At 39.7% G+C, this 18,345-nt stretch overlaps 1 protein-coding gene across 2 annotated transcripts in view; it reads left to right on the forward strand.

Moving 5' to 3' along the window:
- NYAP2 (neuronal tyrosine-phosphorylated phosphoinositide-3-kinase adaptor 2) overlaps positions 1-18,345 on the forward strand; it is a 240,254-nt gene that overhangs the window by 93,374 nt on the left and 128,535 nt on the right. For both annotated transcript variants that reach the window (XM_019736641.3, XM_088793756.1), the window contains exon 3: positions 8,658-8,962. In XM_019736641.3, coding sequence (XP_019592200.2) covers positions 8,658-8,962 — 305 coding nt within the window. The remainder of the gene's footprint in view (positions 1-8,657; positions 8,963-18,345) is intronic.

Genomic DNA, 18,345 nt, shown 5'->3' on the forward strand with positions numbered 1-18,345 from the left:
CTAACGTTCATACAAATTTTGAATTATCATGGGGTATTGTCAGAAATAACCATAAAGTTTATTCAATTGATTTGACTAACTCTATACTATACCTAACAATTATGGAAGAAAAAAACAAATTATTTAGTTTTGCTCCTTTTCCTTAACTTTCCAGGAAAATAACCCCCCCTCCCCCAATTTGGATTTGGAAGTATATTGCCTGGTAATTACTGTCAAAGTCCTCTTACAGAAATAAGCAAAATGCATGTACATTGTTAGAATATTCTGCTTTACAATACCATAGGGTGGAAACATTAAAATGCCTACTTTGTAGTGGGGAAGAGAAAGTTGAAAATTGACAGAGAGTTTCCTGGCAAAGCAGGAAGGTAGGGAAGATAAATTATTTTTGTCTAGCTTTTACTTCTACTGGCCACTTTACTAGGTGCTTTTGAAATTTTGTGTCTTATTTTAATTTCTTATAACAATCTGAGAAGTATTTCCCCTCATTATAAAGGTAACTGTGGCTCAGAAAGTATGTGCCTCCTACCTAAATTTAAGTTGCTAGTCAATGGTTGATTACATATCTCATATTGTTTCTGAGATACATACAAAATTTGGGGACAGAGTTGAAATATAAGCAAGAAGAAATAATGTATTTAATGCTTAAGAATATAAATTTTAAGTATAATATCTAGAGCAAATGAAAACTGGGTCCCTCCCTTTGGCACAGCTTTCTAAAATTCTGTGGCTTTGTTTTTTGTTTTCTATTTCTACAGTAGTAAACTACAGCATTTATTAAAAAGGTGTATAAAGACTCCCCTTTTAACACTTGACCTTAAGATGCAAGAAACATCAATAAACAGCTGGACACAGGAAATTCATGTCTAAAAGACAAAAAACAAAAACCTAGGAGAGTCAAGATATTAGGAGCACAAAAGTAGAAAATAGATATTATTGAGGATATGAAGTGGTGAAAATGAATGTTTGAGCCTACGGCAAAGAAATTCACAGATTATGGCTGTGAATGAGCAATTGGGGCCCGGGGAAGCCATTAAAGGTAATGGTGAGTGAACAATTTGGAAGAAAATATGAACACAGTTTAATTTGACTGGAGCCAAGTTTCCACATCAAAGTATACTGCATGATTTAAAAAAAATATATATATGGGACAAGCATACAAAGCAGTTAATTATTTTTATTTATAATGTTAAATAGGAAGGTCCTTCTCAAAGCAATAATTAGTTTGTTGTATTTGTTTCCTGCTCTGTACCATTTCTAATCCTTTCCTGCACTTTCTGACACAAGTCAGCCAATGATGTTTATTTAGTACCTAGTGCATTACCCTAGTTCACAGGACTTTTTCCAGCAAGTGTCAGAAAACCCAATATATTTGGCTTCAACAACATGGAATATAGTAGTTGACATAACTGCAGGGTCCTAGGATAGACTTAGCTACTGGCATAACTAGATCCAGGTCTTCTGCAATGCCACACAGACCTGGTCCCACCAATCTTCCTGCAGGGTGGCAAGAGGGATGGAGGGTATGGGCTTCCACACAGTGTCCAGCACTTACTCTGGTTGGACTTACTTGAGGCATTTGCTGGTCCCTGCAATGGTCATGGTGGCCACGTGTCTAATGGTTGATTGGTTGAGTCTGAGTAATGCTCTGGACTGAGAGGAAGGAGGTTGGTCTCTACACAGCAATTTCCATTACCCAGGGTAGGAAGAATGAATCCGTGGGAATCACACATGACTAATGTCACAGATTCCCTAACTAAGCCCTCTCTCTATCACCAAAGTGGTCATCCTTTCTTTATTTTGCCTTCATGAAACAAGCATGTTTGAGCACACACAATGTGCTAGTGACTGTCGTGGTGAGCAAGAAGCCAGGACATCTGCCCTCACAAAACTGAAGGTGAGCGGATGTGAACAGCCACTTGTACTCATTAAGGCCCCAGTGGGGCTGAAATGAGTGTAGAGACGATGACGTGCAGGATGAGTTCCATCGGCCAAAACAATGTGGCAGATGTAATCAATTATAACTCTTAAAGTCTGACTTTGGGTTGAAGTATATTGCCTGTCAAAATAGGAAAAGGCATAACACCTTGATTTCTTGGCTCCTATCATGTGTAATTTTTCAAGGGCTAGATTGCCTTCGCCAGAAATGATACCTGGAAGAGGCCACTGTTGAGGGAGAAAGGGAGCATGTTTGGAACAGGAGTCCCTCTGGTGGGCTGGGCCGGAGGGGACTCTCTGGGCAGGACAGAGTCATTGGCGTTTGGCCTCGCGTATCTAAAGATCAGGCAAGAGGGAAGCAGTGTCAAAATAAAATTTGAAAGTCATAATTTTAATGAATAAAGTCTAAATATTGATTTCCTTTATTCATTCAGAGTAAAATGCCTGACATGAAAGATTTGAATAGTTAGCAGATGACAGTGGTCAACTCACCCACTGGCAAATTTCATTATCTCCTTTACAGCTACAGCCTCCATTTTACTTTCAGATTTTCCTCATTTACTTTATGGTTAAAGGTGCCCTTTCCCTAATACCAGATCTATACATTTTCTTGAAAAACCAACAGTAAAAACAATCACAAGTGGTTCAGAAGTTCGCCAAAGTAGAAATACTGCATTACACATCAATGTCACAGATAGATTTTTGAACTCAGCTTCACAGAATTGATCCAGAAAAAGAAAACATCCAAGCTAGCAAACTTCTAGGTAATCCTTCAGTTTATATTCCAATTTCCTAGTGGATATGCTTGAAAGAGGATATATCTATGGAATGAGAGTCTGTTTTTTCCAGTGGTCCTCAAGGAAGACTCTGCTATGAAATATTGGCATGTTTGCTTCAAAATCACACACAGAAGTTACAACCTTGTCACTCTTAGCGATGACATCTCACCTTGGTAGCTCTCCCTTCTCAGGGGTTGTATTTTCATCTCCAAAAGGAAATAGTTCTCAGGAAGAGGCACACAGCATTAATGCTGATGGTTTTTCAAGCAGACCGTAAGACAAATAACAATCTCTGTTGAATAGCAATGGCGAAGCAGTTTTGAAGTTCTTGTTTTGTAGCTTTCCTTGTCAGTCCTGATCAACAGATGCTTGGAAAAACTGAAATGAGTTGCAAGTTTAGAGCATGAGGACTATATTTGCCTAGATTATCTCAATACTTTGATTTAAATGTACGATTTTGTTTTGATGCTGTGTGGGGGGTTTTGAGGTTGCATGGTACATACACATACCACTCTTCAGAGACATAGCTGTAGAATGCAAATGGTGAGTCCATAAAGAACATTCAGGAGGAAAGGATTTAAAAGTAAGAATTTTGAAGTTAAAACTTTGACTGATTATTATATGTTAGACTCTGTGCTAAGTGCTTTATATGTAGCATATCAGGTAAACTTGATAACAATTCCATGAGGACAGTACCACTATATAACAGCTAAGGACGTGATCTTAGGGCTCAACAGTGAATGTTGTACGGCTGATAAATGATGGTACTGGGATGCAGCCCACAGCTCAGTGATTCCAGAGTAAAATTGCCCAGGTCTTAACATTGTTTGGGGGAGAACTTTACAAATATTTTATCAATTACTTCTGGGAAAACAACCTTCCTGATTTAAGCAATATATTATTATTATTTTTTTGCATGTTTTATGCTAGAAAAACTAACCAACACAACAAGCTCTCACAACATTGCCTACATATTCTGAGAAAAAAGTACTTGTTTAAATTCAGAATTATATAACTTATTTTTATTTTTATAACATGAGATGTGTCAGGCTTAATCTATCTTGAGTGTTAGAGTCTTCTTGCAAAAAGACTCTGCTTTCTTCAGCCCACATAACTTTCATTTCAAGCCAAGTATTCCTACAGTGGAGTTCATTCCTCCCTCCCTAACCACCATTTAAATGCTCAGCTTGAAGCAAGAGAATGTCCTATTTTCACAGGCATTTCTTCTTTCTGGGGTCTCTTTGTTTTTAGGCTTTTTCTTCCCTCTTCCTTGGTTTCTAAACACCATAGATTGTGTGATTGTTCCCAAGTATGTCGATTCATGCTCTCTAGAAAGCAGACACCAAGCTACATGGAGTTAAAAGTGTGAGAGATCTATTGAGGAGGATGTCTGGGACAGCAAGGGGGCAGGAAAAGCCTGAAGCCAAGATGCAGCCTTGACAGCTGTGAAAGGAGAGGGGAAAGGAAAAATGGATGAAAAAGAGCCTCAGAGCTGACTGTGGTATAGCTATGGGAAAGTCTCAGCCAGCCCGATAGGGGAACTCAGACTCAAAGGTCGCCCCTAAAGGACTCCCACAATGGGCAGAAATAACCAGGTCCCATCCTCAACATACTCAGCTGTTGGCTAGAAGCTTCCCCAGGGCAGAGTGCCTTGACCAAAATGCTGCCCCCGATTTGAAGACTCTAGCTGGTGGCTGTCAGCTAATTTCTATCCTTAGAGATGTTTCTCTCCTGCTGGAGCTCTGAGCCCCATACTTTGATGGCTGCCACAATTCACCTTTTAAGCTCAGCAGATGCTCTTCTCTTACAAGTTTGGGAAACAACTCTTTCATAGTTCCTTAGAGACTCTTCCTGAGGGGAACCTTACAAGGGAACAGTTAGTGTGATAAACTATAGCCCTCATCACTGCAGTTTCTATGGGGGCTGTGGTTGATACTTAGTATCTCCCTTCATTATTTGTTCTACAGTCACCTCATTCCCACCTGAACCTCTGCTGGTCTCAGTGGCTTAGACTAATTCCTCTTTCATAAGAGTTTGGAACCCCTAGTAACAAAAGCTTCTCAGGCCAAGGTTGCTGCATGGGACCTTTCAAAGTCACAATTGGGCAAGAGAGTATCAAAATGGGTTCCACACATATTTATCTCTGCCCTACTGTGTGACAGCAGCCCTGTTTCCTCCTGCTGATTGGGGTCAATGATCTCTTCTACAATAGAGATTCATCTTGTCGCCCGCTGGCCACTAAATGAAAGGAGTTCATATTGCCCAGCAAGCAGCTATAGCTTGTTGTTCAATGGGACCCTTGCTGTGTCTTCTAGAAAAAGTGTGACCCATTTGTGGACAAGGGCCTCTAACCCTGTAGAGCTAAGACTTATGGGGATAAGAAGTACAAATTTCCCCACTCGATCATTGGTTGCCAGCTAACTGCATTCCTCATGGCAACTTCTCTTTTAAAGGGAGACCTCAATGGCATATACCACAGCTTCTGTACTAATATTTGGTCCCCTGCCTGTAAGAGGATTATTCATCCCCACATATTGCCGTGTAAGTTGCTGTGGTTTTCTGTTGGAGGAGAATTTATCCCCACCCCATCAATATCACTCTTGGCCATAAGACTGGTTTTAGCCAGTGGAATGTGAGTGAAACATTCTGTGCCACATCTAAGCAAAAACTTTGAGAGATACTGGGCAGTTCAGTGAGTCTTTTTCTCACTCTGCTATGAGAACATATCTCAGTAGGGACTAGATCCTAGAATAAAGAAAACATGTGGAGCAGAGCTGCAGCTGATGCACAGCCAACCCAATTAATACCAGCAAGAATTAAACCTCTGTTGTTGTAGATCTGTAAGAACTGGTGACTGCTTGTTACTGCAGCGTAACCTAACGCGCGCTAATACATTGCCTCTCTTCTCTTCTGCGATACTTTGCCTGGTCTTTGGCACGTCTTCTTTGTGCCACTTTCTGATGTTTGTGTCTCCTTCGGTGTTTCTGCCTAACAGATATCTGCTCACTAATGGCTCTAACTTTTCTTCCTAATGGTTCTCGGGGTCTCTGGATTGGAGATATCAGAAACAGCTGGATATAATTTTTAAAAACACACTCATTGTCTACAGAATCAGAGATTCTGATTCAACTGCTACAATTCAGTACTTGCTCTTAGTATGGGTCCAGGAGTCTGCACATTTTAAAAACTCCGTGTGTGCCTATAGTACATTCAGGAATCGGTTGTATGTTACGCTCCACAATCTTCAGTTTGCTTTAGACTAATTGTCTTTACTGGTCACTTGAATCTAGATGTACCATAATCTTGATTGCTTACCCTTAGCCTTGCCTTGGACAATGGTTTTTGAAACCAATGTCTTACCCCATTTATTCATCCTACATTTACAGTCTGGTCAAATTACACTTGTACCCGAGACCCGCTATAGTTTGAAGCTTACACTGAATTACTCTATGGAAGAAGTGTTAGTGTGCTAGTGTGTGTGTGTGTGTGTGTGTGTGTGTGTGTGTGTGTGTACACGTACATATATGAACAAAAGCATAGAGGGTTAGATGAAATTGTTTTATGCTGAAACAATGTAATTTGGAAGTGAAACTGCAAAACTAATTATCTGTTAGGGAAAAGGTGCAGGCCCTATTTAGGTCAAAAGTAACAGAAATTGCTGATGCAATTATTCCTAGTCACTGTCTCATAAATCCCTGTGTGCATTAACACATGCGTTAATCCTCCCATGTGACTATGTTACTGGGAATGAGAGGGCTGTCGAAGTAAATCTTTAAAGCACCTTTTGCTCAGTGATATGGCAACAGGAATAAGGAAACGACATGAGGATGCAAAATGATTGACATCAAAGTTAGATGAAATCAAATGTCTTCTGTGAGGAAGGTAAAGGCCGCAATCATTACAAATCAAAGAGAAACCTTCCCATTCCACCACACCCATCCCCCACTCATGCACCTCTATTCTCCCTTAAATTCTTGATTTTGCACAAATCATTTCATTTGAGTGAGCTTCTAGTTTGTTTGTCTGTTTGTTTGGATGGATGCTCTTGAAAGCACAAAAAATCACGAAAACACCTCACAGACAGGATGCTTACCACTATGATGTGAAAACCTCCACTCAGCTGTCCCTTCATTTCATTCAAGCTTCTGGATATCCATTGCTCTAATTAGTGTATGGAGCTTCCAGCCACCTTTATTTTGTTTTGCAATGATGGTATATGTAGTGTTGGAGTATTGACTCAAAGTATTCAGAAAAAAATGAATTTGACATAAAACATATTTTTAATTAAGGGGCAAGTTGTCGTTGGAATTGCATACCGGAATCAATCTCATGTTCTTTTTGAATCTTTGCTGGCTCAGTCCACAATGGTCATATAATTGTCAGAAGTCCTCAGTTGAAGAGGGGGGAAAGAAACCTCATTTTCAGTTATTGTTCCTACATAAATAATAAATTCATGACACACATAATAATGACATGAAAATATAGTAAAGAGAAATGCAAAATCTTACCTTGAATTCCGGCAAGTTATGAAGGCAGTCAGATAAAATGAAAGTTAATAACAAAAAAAAAAAAGGTCTAAGTAAACTTATATCTGGACAGGTAGACTCAATAGGTTTCCAAAATTCATATACTACAAGATACTTTTTACCATTTTTATATGTCTAAGAAAATCAGTCACATATTTCTAATACTGTCTCTTTTTCCGTTTCCTTAATTGATGGGTAGACATAAATGGAGACAAGAGCTAAACTCTAGAAAATTGTCTCTTTTAAAAATTCACATTGACGTTCATGTCAATTTTCTTCATAAAACAGTAACTTTACTTAGTGGCAGAGAGAAGGGCCTACGAGTCATTTCCTATATGATTAGTTGAGCTTCAAACTGAGAGAGATTTCTTATGTTTTTACATTTTTGTTCAAACTTTCCTATGTAAAATTTAAGAACCTTAGATTTGGGAACTTTGTATGCTCTGAATATTTATGAGGTCTTTAGAACTATCCTACAATCAGATGATATTTTAGCTCCACCTCTTTATCAGATGTCAATCTTCTATTCTGTGAGGCTAGCTTATTAGTAGAACTAAGTTTCTGGTATAAATGAAGGATTCTGGAATATTGAAAAAGGGCTGACAATTCCTTCACTGATTTAAACAAGCATTTTCCCTCCCTTCCTTCTTTCCTTCCTTCTTGTTTTCCTTCCTCTTTCCTTCCTTCCTTCCTCCTTCCCTCCCTCCCTCCCTCCCTCCCTCCCTCCCTCCCTCCCTCCCTCCTTTCCTCCTCTCCCTCCCTTTCCTCCTTTTCTCCCTCCCTCCCTCCCTCCCCTCCCTCCCTCCCCTCCCTCCCTTTCCTCCTCTTCTGCCTTTCTTTACTTTCTCCTCCCTTCCTCTGTCTCTTTCCCCTTGTATTTGGTAACAGTACCTCCTTTTGTTGTTGTTGTTGTTGTTGTTTGTTTTGTTTTTCTCACTATGTAAACCAAGTAAAAGTGGGGATGATTTTGACAACTGGGGAAGGAGAGTCTCAAGTGCTGCCCACTTGGCCTCAGTCATGTGCCCGAAGGCAGTCTATGGCTCATTGTCATGGAATTCTTGTTTAGTTTTGAAGCCACTTCTTAAGATTTACCTCAAAGTAAAGGAAAGTGATTGAAGAGCAACTGTGCTGTGCTGTATCTTTTTGATTTGGAATATTGGTTGGAGAGCATCTGGGCTCCAGGATACTTAGATATCTGGGACTAAGTGTTTGTTAGGATTCCTGATTATAGTCAGGTTCTATCTGCTGAGATATTTAGTGCAAAAGTATAGAGTGTTTTCACGCTAATGGAAATGTTTCTTCACCAGTCTGAAGTTAAAATTGGAACTATCACCTATTATAAATATGCTTGTATCCATGGCCTTGCATATCCTGGCTCAATTGATCTCCATGGATTTCGGTCTGCTTTCTTTTACAGCATAGGTGCAGAAGTAGGGCGAGGCCACGAAGGAAGTTACGTGGGCAAACATTTCCGCATGGGATTCATGACCATGCCGGCTCCTCAGGACAGACTTCCTCATCCTTGTTCCAGTGGCTTTTCCGTGAGGTCACAGTCTCTGCACTCGGTTGGGGGCACAGATGATGACAGCAGCTGTGGCTCCCGGAGACAACCACCCCCCAAGCCCAAGCGGGACCCTAGCACCAAGCTGAGCACGTCGTCGGAGACCGTCAACAGCACGGCCACCACCAGTAAGAGCGGGAAAGCCCCCGAGCGGACCGAAGGTAAAACACCCCATGCCCACTTTGTCTAGAAAAAACACTGCAGTCAACACGTGGTTAGCAAGCATCTGCCTTCCTCCCTGGGTCACATAACCCTGCGTCTGTCTCTCTGAGGCCCCAGGAAAGAGGAATGGAGGAATCTAGCTGAAGTGAAGGCTAGTTATTGGGGTGTGGTCAAAAGATACCCAGGAACATGTATTTAATTCATCAGAAAGATAATATGTGTTTTCTTACCCCCTCAAAGCTTCAAATCATTAGGGAATTATTTTGCCTAGAAAGAAAACTAAAATTTATATTTTCTTGCTTTTATAAGTATTACTTACATAATTATAAAAGTATTATGTGATTATTAGAGGAACCTTGTAATATAGGAAAATATAAAGAAGAAAAAATTGTAATCATTTAAACAATTAATCATATTTTTTACATTTTGGTGTACTTCCTTTCAGTGAATATATATACACACAGGGTGCCAAACAAATAGAGTGTGTCTACATGTTTTAAGAAAGGAAAAAGCTGTATTAAGATTGTCTTACTCAATGTATATCAATGACTCGAATCGTTATATTCTACAAAATAGCTAGTCAGTATTCATCAAAATTGTCAAGGTCATTTCAACTTTGAAAAGTAATATACAGATAGCATCTCTTAAAATGTGTGTACATTTTTTTTTTGGCATCCCCAGCATATCTACCCTGTTTCCCTGAAAATAAGACCTAGCTGGACAATCAGCTCTAATGCATCCTTTGGAGCAAAAATTAATATGAGACCTGGTATTATATTATATTGTATTTTAACAAAATAAGACTGGATCTTATTTTAATTTTTGCTCCAAAATACGCATTAGACATGATTGTCTGGCTAGGTCTTATTTTCGGGGAAACACGGTATATACACACATATATATATATATATATATATACATATATATATATATATATATATATGTATGTATACATATACATATGTATATGTGTATGTATGCACACATACATACACATATATGTGTATTTACATATATACATATTCATATTCATATGTGCATATTTATATATTCATATTCATATATGTATGTATGTGTGTATATGTATTTCGGTCTCTAATCTCTGTCTCTAATTTCTACCTGCAACTATATTTTCCCTCAGCTATGAAATACACTGATCAAATCAATCTCAGTCTATGAATATAAATTAGGTCATGTTAACCTGAAATGTCATCAGCTCTTTAGACCCTACTTGAAGAAACAACTTTCAGCTTTCTTGAGTTTTTCCTGAGAGCCCCTTGGTGGGAGAGCAGTCTCAAGTGTGTCTTGATCCGAGCCTGTTTAGATTTTCGTATGTTAGCTGTGGCAAATGCTTTAAGATTCTCCATGCTGCCGGTGCCAGTCTGTGAGCATGGCTGTGCCAGGTTATGGGTGGCCTTTCCCACCTGCACCCTGCCTGTCCCAGACATTCTCCACAGCAGGTTTCCCTGGGTCCCCAGCGTACACAGTTTCACAGTGGTTTGCAGCAGAGAGTGGAAGCAAGATGGATCTTTCCTCACCTGGGCAGGTTTCTGTGTCACCCAGTCCCTCATGAAATCTCCCTGATCTTCTGGTCTAATCTTTCCACAGAAGTTTCATCCTAGTCCATGAGTTGTGGTGCCTGTGAGGCATGTCCCACATCTTCCGTTCCTCTCAGCTCTCCTTTCTTTCCTGTATTTGTGCCCAAGTGCCCACGTAGCCAAAAAATAAAAGCATACTGAAGCATACTCGGCATACTGAACAATACAGATAAGTACCGGGAGATGATGTGAATCCATCCATTCCACATGATAAATCTCCACTTATGCTCAGTTTTCCTACTACACATGTATGCAAAAATGCATCATGGGTATGTGTATGTGTGTGAGAGTACAAATATGAATGACATGTATGTGTATGCATATTTACAAAATTGAAATCATAGTGCATAGAGTCATGTGTTTTGTATTTTCACTTATTCTCTTGTGATTATTTTCCATGGTGTTTAATTTGCTAAGAAACACCATTTTTAAGGACAGAAGTGTACCTCATAATATTTTACTTAATCATTATCTTCTTGCACCCTTAATTTTGTTCCAGTTTGGTTTGCTATAATGAATAGTACTGCAATGAATGTGTGTCTATCTATTTATGTAACTGCTTTTTTTTTTTCCTGCTGCCTTAGGGTAGATTAGAAATTTGATTATTTCTTCTCATGATTCAAGGTCATCAGTATGTCCTTCAACTTGTAACACATTGATGCTTTTAGAAACATTTTAGGTGTTTCGTTGACTTATTCACACACTAAAAGGCCCTAGATATCTGCTTTTTGAACATTTTAAATATTGTCCTTAGGTTTTTCTGATACTGATACACAATGCCTTTTATTTCTCTTTATTTTCTGTAATCCTGTTTCCAGAAGTCACCCCTCTCTTGTTTTTACTGCCAGAAAAACTATATAATCAGTTACATTACCTTGTTTGCTAAAGGTTAGTAATTTAGAACAGTGGTCTCTGAATGAAGAAGGCCTGAAAGTAATCTAGTAAGATGCAATAATAAAAAGGAATAAAAAGCCATCCGATGAGGAGAGGAGAGATGAAACAGACAAGGAAAGCAGCCAGTAAGGAGTGTGTTATCAAGCGGTGGAATGACGCTGGAAACCTTCCTGGACCCGTGTCAAAGACTGTATAATTACCAAATGTGTGATGCCTCACAATAGCCCCCTGGGGGAGGGGCAACTGGGGTATTTATAGTGATGTAAACAGAAACCTATGATGTTGCTTCCATGGAAGAAACATTTGCTTGGCGATTCAATTGTCTTAAAAATAGAACTGTCCCCATTCATTTGGAATGTTTGAGGTAACTAATTCCTGAGGTAGTGAAGCTTATAATTCATTCCGATCCTTTCATCATCCAAAGATCTAGGTTACCAAATAGCTGGTTAGCAAACAGAAGACAGCAGCTCTGTTAACTTTATTTCTTCTGAGGATAAAAGAGGAGACAGTGACACAATTACAGTAGCAGCAAAGACTCAAGTTAGACTTGGAAAACTACTTGATGGGTGGTGAGGTTTATTATACAGTAGGTCCAGTTTCAACAGTGCTCTCCCAAGGGAGCTCTGAAGATAGATTGGGGAGCCTTCAGCTGTAGTCCATCTTTAAGGATGGTCAGTGGACCAGATGGACTGTTAGGATCTGGTACAGAAATGGTCGACTTTTACAGAAGAGTGATTCTCAAAGCAGATTTCACCTCCTCTTCAGAACACTTAATCAAAAGGCAATTACAAAACTGGATACGTTCAAATCTCTTCTACCAATTTATAACTACTATAACAACAGGAGAGAATCCTGGCTCAGTTCAGAGATGGGGAAAAAATCTTGAGTCCAAATGCATGCATTTATATGTGCGTACTCAAAGCCAAAATTATATAAATATGTAGATTGTTCTTTTATGGATTCTCAGTTCTTTATGATCGTGAGTTAACTGGAGTTCATTACAGAGCATATGTTTTCTTTAAATTTTTCTAGCTATCAAAATTATAACAAAGATGAAAAATGACTTTTTAAAATCTTAGTCTGTCTTTTCACATTAAATGTCAGCAAAATCAAAATATTGATTCAGTGGCCTTAGAATTATTTCCATGGTAACCAGCTTCTATTTAACCAGGGGATTATGACTTCCCTGTGGATAGAAGTTAAAAAGAACTGGACTTGTGGTGAAACAGCTTTTCAGAATAGGGGGAAAAAAAAAAAAAAGAAAGAAAGAAAGCTTAATGATGAACACAACCCAAAAAAAAAAAAAAAAAATTACATACCAAGAAAAGTATAATTTAGTTTTGAAAAATTGTAATTCTGCCACATTAAAAACATATATTTACTATTCTATAGAACCTTCTACAATAAACCCTTTAAAAATTATACAGTGCAGGAGATAAAGTTGCAATAATTGCCCTTTTCTATTGCCTTCATGTGGTACCTGCTTAGTTTGAGGAAATATGAGATGAAATAAAGCAAGTTAACTAGGAAGGATGAACGTTCTATCAAGCTGAGTCTTATATATGATCCAAAGAAAAGCAGGGACCCTGCAACCTCACATCCACTGTTCCCATTTTTTAGGTAAACCATGTTCCCCATTCCTCAGTGTCATCGTTAGAGAGGCTCTGTGGCACAGGCAGAAGACACTGTACTTGGAATCAATGTGCAAACATTGGCTTTGGGCAAGTGATCCAATGAGACAGTTCCCTTACCTTTAAAATGATTATAAAGAACTGGAACAATGATTGTGCTGCCTCCCTCACAGCCTTAGGACAACCCAGTGGGGTAATGTCTACCATGGAGCGTGGTCAAAAGCAGTTTCTCTACAAATATAAGTTTACACTATTACACAAGTGTGATTACCACCTAGAGTGATTGGTATCATAGGCCTGAATACCATGACATTTTGTTTGGGAGGAGCACATATATTAAAAACAAAAGGCGAAGGAAAGAAAGGCCACAGGCACACATGTTCTACATGTTAGAGGCTTACAATTTTACACAATGACCCAAATATACAGGGAAGTATTCCCCGGGTATAAAAATCTGTTCATAGTATTGTGACGTTAATATAATTTTAAATATTTAATGTAATGAAAAAGCAGTTTTACTAAATGTCAAGTACCTCCACATTTTAGAAATCTTAAAAAAGATGTATTTTCAACTTTCACTTGTTATGACCTCTCCCTTCAAATCATTTCCATCCCTTAATTTATAATATTGTTGCAAGATTGTCTCTTAGCAAGCAATGAGGGCATATGTTTGAATTGGGATGGTTTACCTGGTGTCTGAGTTTTACCTCCTAGAGATGCTTCATTCACAGAGTCATATCTGTGAATCAGAAATCGGAATAGCTGCAGAGATATTTGAAAACATGGTTGCCTTAGCAATGTGAAATATGCATCTGAACCAGAACCAAGGGAGGAAGACTAAGCTCATCAGGCCACTGCCTTAAAAACAAAACCAACATTTCCGCTTAAAGGTTATCACACAAGGAAGTGGCAGCCTCCACGCATGTTGTTTTCCATGCCTCCATTTATGCCATCCACGCTTTGAGCAACTGCCTTGTTATATTTGGTATCTGGGGGTGGGCAGAACAGAAGTGGTCCTTTGCCTCATATTCCTTACAACACCCGACTTAGCCTGTCTTCTACTCTACACATCACGGAGCAAGCACTGATTTAAAGGAATCATTTCTAGAAACCAGAAAAATCAGGCATGACAACCATGAGAGCTCCCTCCCTGTAATTAGTTGTGTAGCTTTGGAAGAAGTAGTTCAATGTGGTTTTTACTGCAAAGAATATGTGTTGCTCTTTTGCTGTTTGGAGTTCATGATTTAAAGGTGCCTGAATTGGATTTTCTGCCAATAGAAACCTTCAAAAGCAACCTGTGGACATTGAAAGACAGTGGATGAGAAATGCGTTGAATGTGCTTATTATCTTGAGGAACTTACAAGTTTCCCAGGTCAGAATTCCAGTTTGGGAACTGAAATCAGCACCAGACAGAGGCAGCCATATAATTGATTTTGCTTTCTCAGTCACTAGCCCTGATCTCTGATACTTATCAGGTCATCATAATTTTTTTAAAGGTCATTCGTTTTATAACTCAGCATGACATATTAGGAAATCATGGGGTTTTAGAGGCAGACTTTGGTTACATATCAACACTGACAACACGTATTACTCTCTCTCTCAGCCTCAGTTTCCTCATTTGTATGGTGGGAATAGCAGTACTGATCTCATGTGGTAGGCAGAATCGTATCCAAGATGGTACCCAGGATTCCCCACTCCCTGTATATTCCCTGGAACTGACATAGAACTGATGGCTTGAAGATGAAGGGAGATGTGGCAAAGAATGTGGGTGGCCTCAGAATTGAGAAAGATCTCAACTAAAAGCCAGAAGGAAACAGAGACCTCGGTCCTGTAACTGCAAGGAACTGAAATCTGCCAAGAAGAAGAATGACCTTGGAAATGGATTTCCCCCAGAACTTCAGACAAGGACTCAGCCTGGATACCCACCTTGATTTCAACCTGTGGGACCCTGAGCAGAGAACTCAGCCTCCTGGATTCTGGCTGTGCCTAGACTTCTAATCTATAGAACTGTGAACTAATAGAAAGGTATTGATGTTTAAGCTGCTGTGTTTGTGATAACTTGTAATATAGCAATGGAAAAGTAGTCTATCCTGCCAAGTTGTTAGGCAGAACACGTGATATAAAGTACATGAGGAAACCACATAGCTTAGAGCCTGCTGAGTAGATACTCAGAACCTTGCTGCCCTTCCTTTCTCAGCACCAGGCTGTATTCTCAGGTAGCGGACGGTGGTTAAGTCAGTGCCACTGGCTTTCCAGGCTTGCCAGGCCAGACCATGATGGACCCTAAGAAAATGCTGACATAATAGGCCTCTTGAGTATCTGCTTAGCTCTTTCTGAATTTATTTGGAACTTTTCCTAAGAGCATCCTCCCTTTCCCACCAACAGTTTTCGTTCTTTCAAAGAACTCAGCATAGGCGATTCGGGAGGCTTTCTGAACGGCTCACTGAGATGACGGCAACAACGTGTCTGCTTAGGGCTGTTTTTCACAAAGCAAGTGGCACTTGCACTTCACAGTACGCGCCCAAGAAGTGCTCAAAGCCCCATTTAGCACCACACTTATAAAACAAAAGAAAGTGGAAAACAAGCTCTCAAAATCATCATCGTTTTGGCATTGGATAGTGTTCTAGGGCATGTTCTTATTTGTTTTATGGGATGAGATGTGGGAGATTAGTATCGAAGGCCCACATTCCTGGATTTCTCTTTCCTGGTTGACAGAATCAGAAGCTGCGAGGCTTCCTGGTGTAAAAGCCATCTGTCAAACCAAGCGCTGCTCAGACAGAGATGGAGTTGTACATCTACAGTGTGTGATCTTTTTCTAAATATACCCTGAGGCCCATGAATGAAACAGTTTGTAAGTCAAATCATCATGCAGCACAACTCTCCCGCCTTCCCATGGTGGTCGATTCTAGTCCAAAGAACGACCCTGCCTTGTTAATGGCCTCCCCCATCATGTTTCTATCAAGTGGCTGGATTTGACCTCATTTGACTCAGTGTCTTAGATTCGTAAGAGGATTTCTGTTCATGTTGTTGGTGCAGATGGATTCTTCCATGAGAGACCAATAAGCCTAAAATTCCTGAGTGTTGTGATCAGGACATCGATTTGGAAGGTGGTCAATTGCTGTGCAACAAATTGACACAAATTTTATAGCTGAAAACACCATCCCATTATTATCTCATGGTTTCTGTAAACCTAGAGTCTACTCAGTGTCACCCAAGGCTGCAATCCAGGTGCCAGTGGAGGCTGGGGTCTCATCTGAGACATAGGGGCCTTCCCATGCTCTCCTAGTTCTTAGCAGAATTTATGCTCCTCAGACTGTGGAACACGTGATAGCTTAGTGCTTCAAGGACAGCAGGAGAGACAGACTCATTTGGATCCTTTCCCCCCAGAGAACACCTGGATCTTCTTTTAAATAAATCACCCAGAATAACGTCCTTTTTGATGAACTCAGAGTCAACAGATTAGGAACCTTGATTATATTTGGAAAGTCCCTTCACCTTTTTCCATGTACTGTGAGTTAATCACAGGAGAAACACCAACGTATTCACAGTCCAGCCTGCCCTCAAAGAGAGAGGATTATACACCTTATGAGTCCCAGACGTCAGGAGTCTTATGGACCAGCTCAGAATTCTGTCTACTCAGAGTGATGCAAAGGAGATACAAAGAAAATATGTAAACATTGTTTTCTTAGAAACTATCCAACTATGTGGTTAGAGACATCAGAAATCAACTTGTGGAAAGTTAACTAACGACGTAAGAAGTAAACTATAATTTAATAAAATAATATAAATATCACAAGACAACCTAAAAAATTGGGGGACTATAACTCCCCTCCCCATTTCTCCCTTTGTCTTTCCTTTTTCTTTTATAATTGAAGCCACCCCGACTGCAAAATGCCTGGGTTATTTTATTGAGTTAAAGGTGGAAAATTTTTTTTGGCTTCAGTCCTACCTGGGAGACATGAGAAAATGTATTCCTCAGTCCAGCACCACCTGTGCCAAAGAACTTCTAAAACATAAAGATCCAAGTAAAATATTAACACCAAAATAGTGCAAATACTAAAAATTGTACTGTGCATAAATGTCTGACTATTTGATCCTCACAGCCAGTTTTCCTAGCTGGTGAGTCTCTTGTTGACACAGTGGGCTTGACCCAACACAGTCACTGTCCCCTAAAACACCAGGTGGATGAGGTGTTCTCCAGTGCTTTGGCTTATGGATTTCTCCAGAAACCCAGGATTTAGGTGTTGATGGTGGTAATTTATACTAAGTACCTTCCTGTCTCTACCTACCGGTTGAGTAGCATTTGGATGATAAATAAAGATGACACTACATGCTCCCAAGTTATGCAACTTCTGAATTGCAACCCTGCATCCATTTCCAATGATGCATAAATGGACATCAGAAAGCGTGTGTCCTCGAATGGAGTGGAGGATACTAATGTAATTCTCATTACAACTTCTCCCAAGGTCTCTGAGATTGCCTAGCCTCAAGCTTGGACAAAAACTTATCTTTTCGTTGCAATAATACTAAAGCACTAAAGGTGTAATATAGTAAATTATTAAATTACTAATTACTAATATTTTGTAAGGAACATGGAGGAAAGGAGTTGACAGCTTTCCTTCCTTAAACAACCTCTACCTCTTTCACTTCCTCTCTTCCTCTGCAAAGCCCTCACTTCTTCTCTATTTCTTTAGACTATAGTCTGGCCCCTACATCCTGAAGACAACTGAGAACACGGTCGATCCTATTAGGGGATGTAGTTCAGAGCTTCCGTGAACTTACATAAGCATGTTTCCTGGGAGTTATCCTGGCCCCATCCCAATCTTTCCAACCCTAGTCAGTGTCTTTCTATAAAAATATTTTCTCCCACTTGATTATGTAAAGCATTAGATGCTTTACCAAACAGTTAAAATGTATTTTTTATTTAAGAAAGTGGTGTGAACTCCTTTATACCTATTCTCCATTTCATAGATTTAACCATAGGGGAGGACTCTTTCTAATAGACGGACTTACCCCAAGGTATGTTGGAAATGGGATCTACTCATTTTGAACTATATCATTGACCCACTGCCCCACTCAAGCCCCCACCCTGCATCCCTCCTACCTTGTTCAGCTGCTTTCGAAAAGGCCTTCTTGAAGGTGCTTACGCCACTGCCTCAACTCTCATTTGTTCCAGATCCATAACGTACCGCTATCTGACTGTCCTCCAGTGCCACTCTTGGTTCCCATCTCAATGGCATCCTAATATCTGTGTCCTTT

The sequence above is a fragment of the Rhinolophus sinicus genome, chromosome 17, assembly GCF_057876585.1.
Source record: "Rhinolophus sinicus isolate RSI-liver-muscle chromosome 17, RSI-T2T, whole genome shotgun sequence".
NCBI lineage: Eukaryota > Metazoa > Chordata > Mammalia > Chiroptera > Rhinolophidae > Rhinolophus > Rhinolophus sinicus.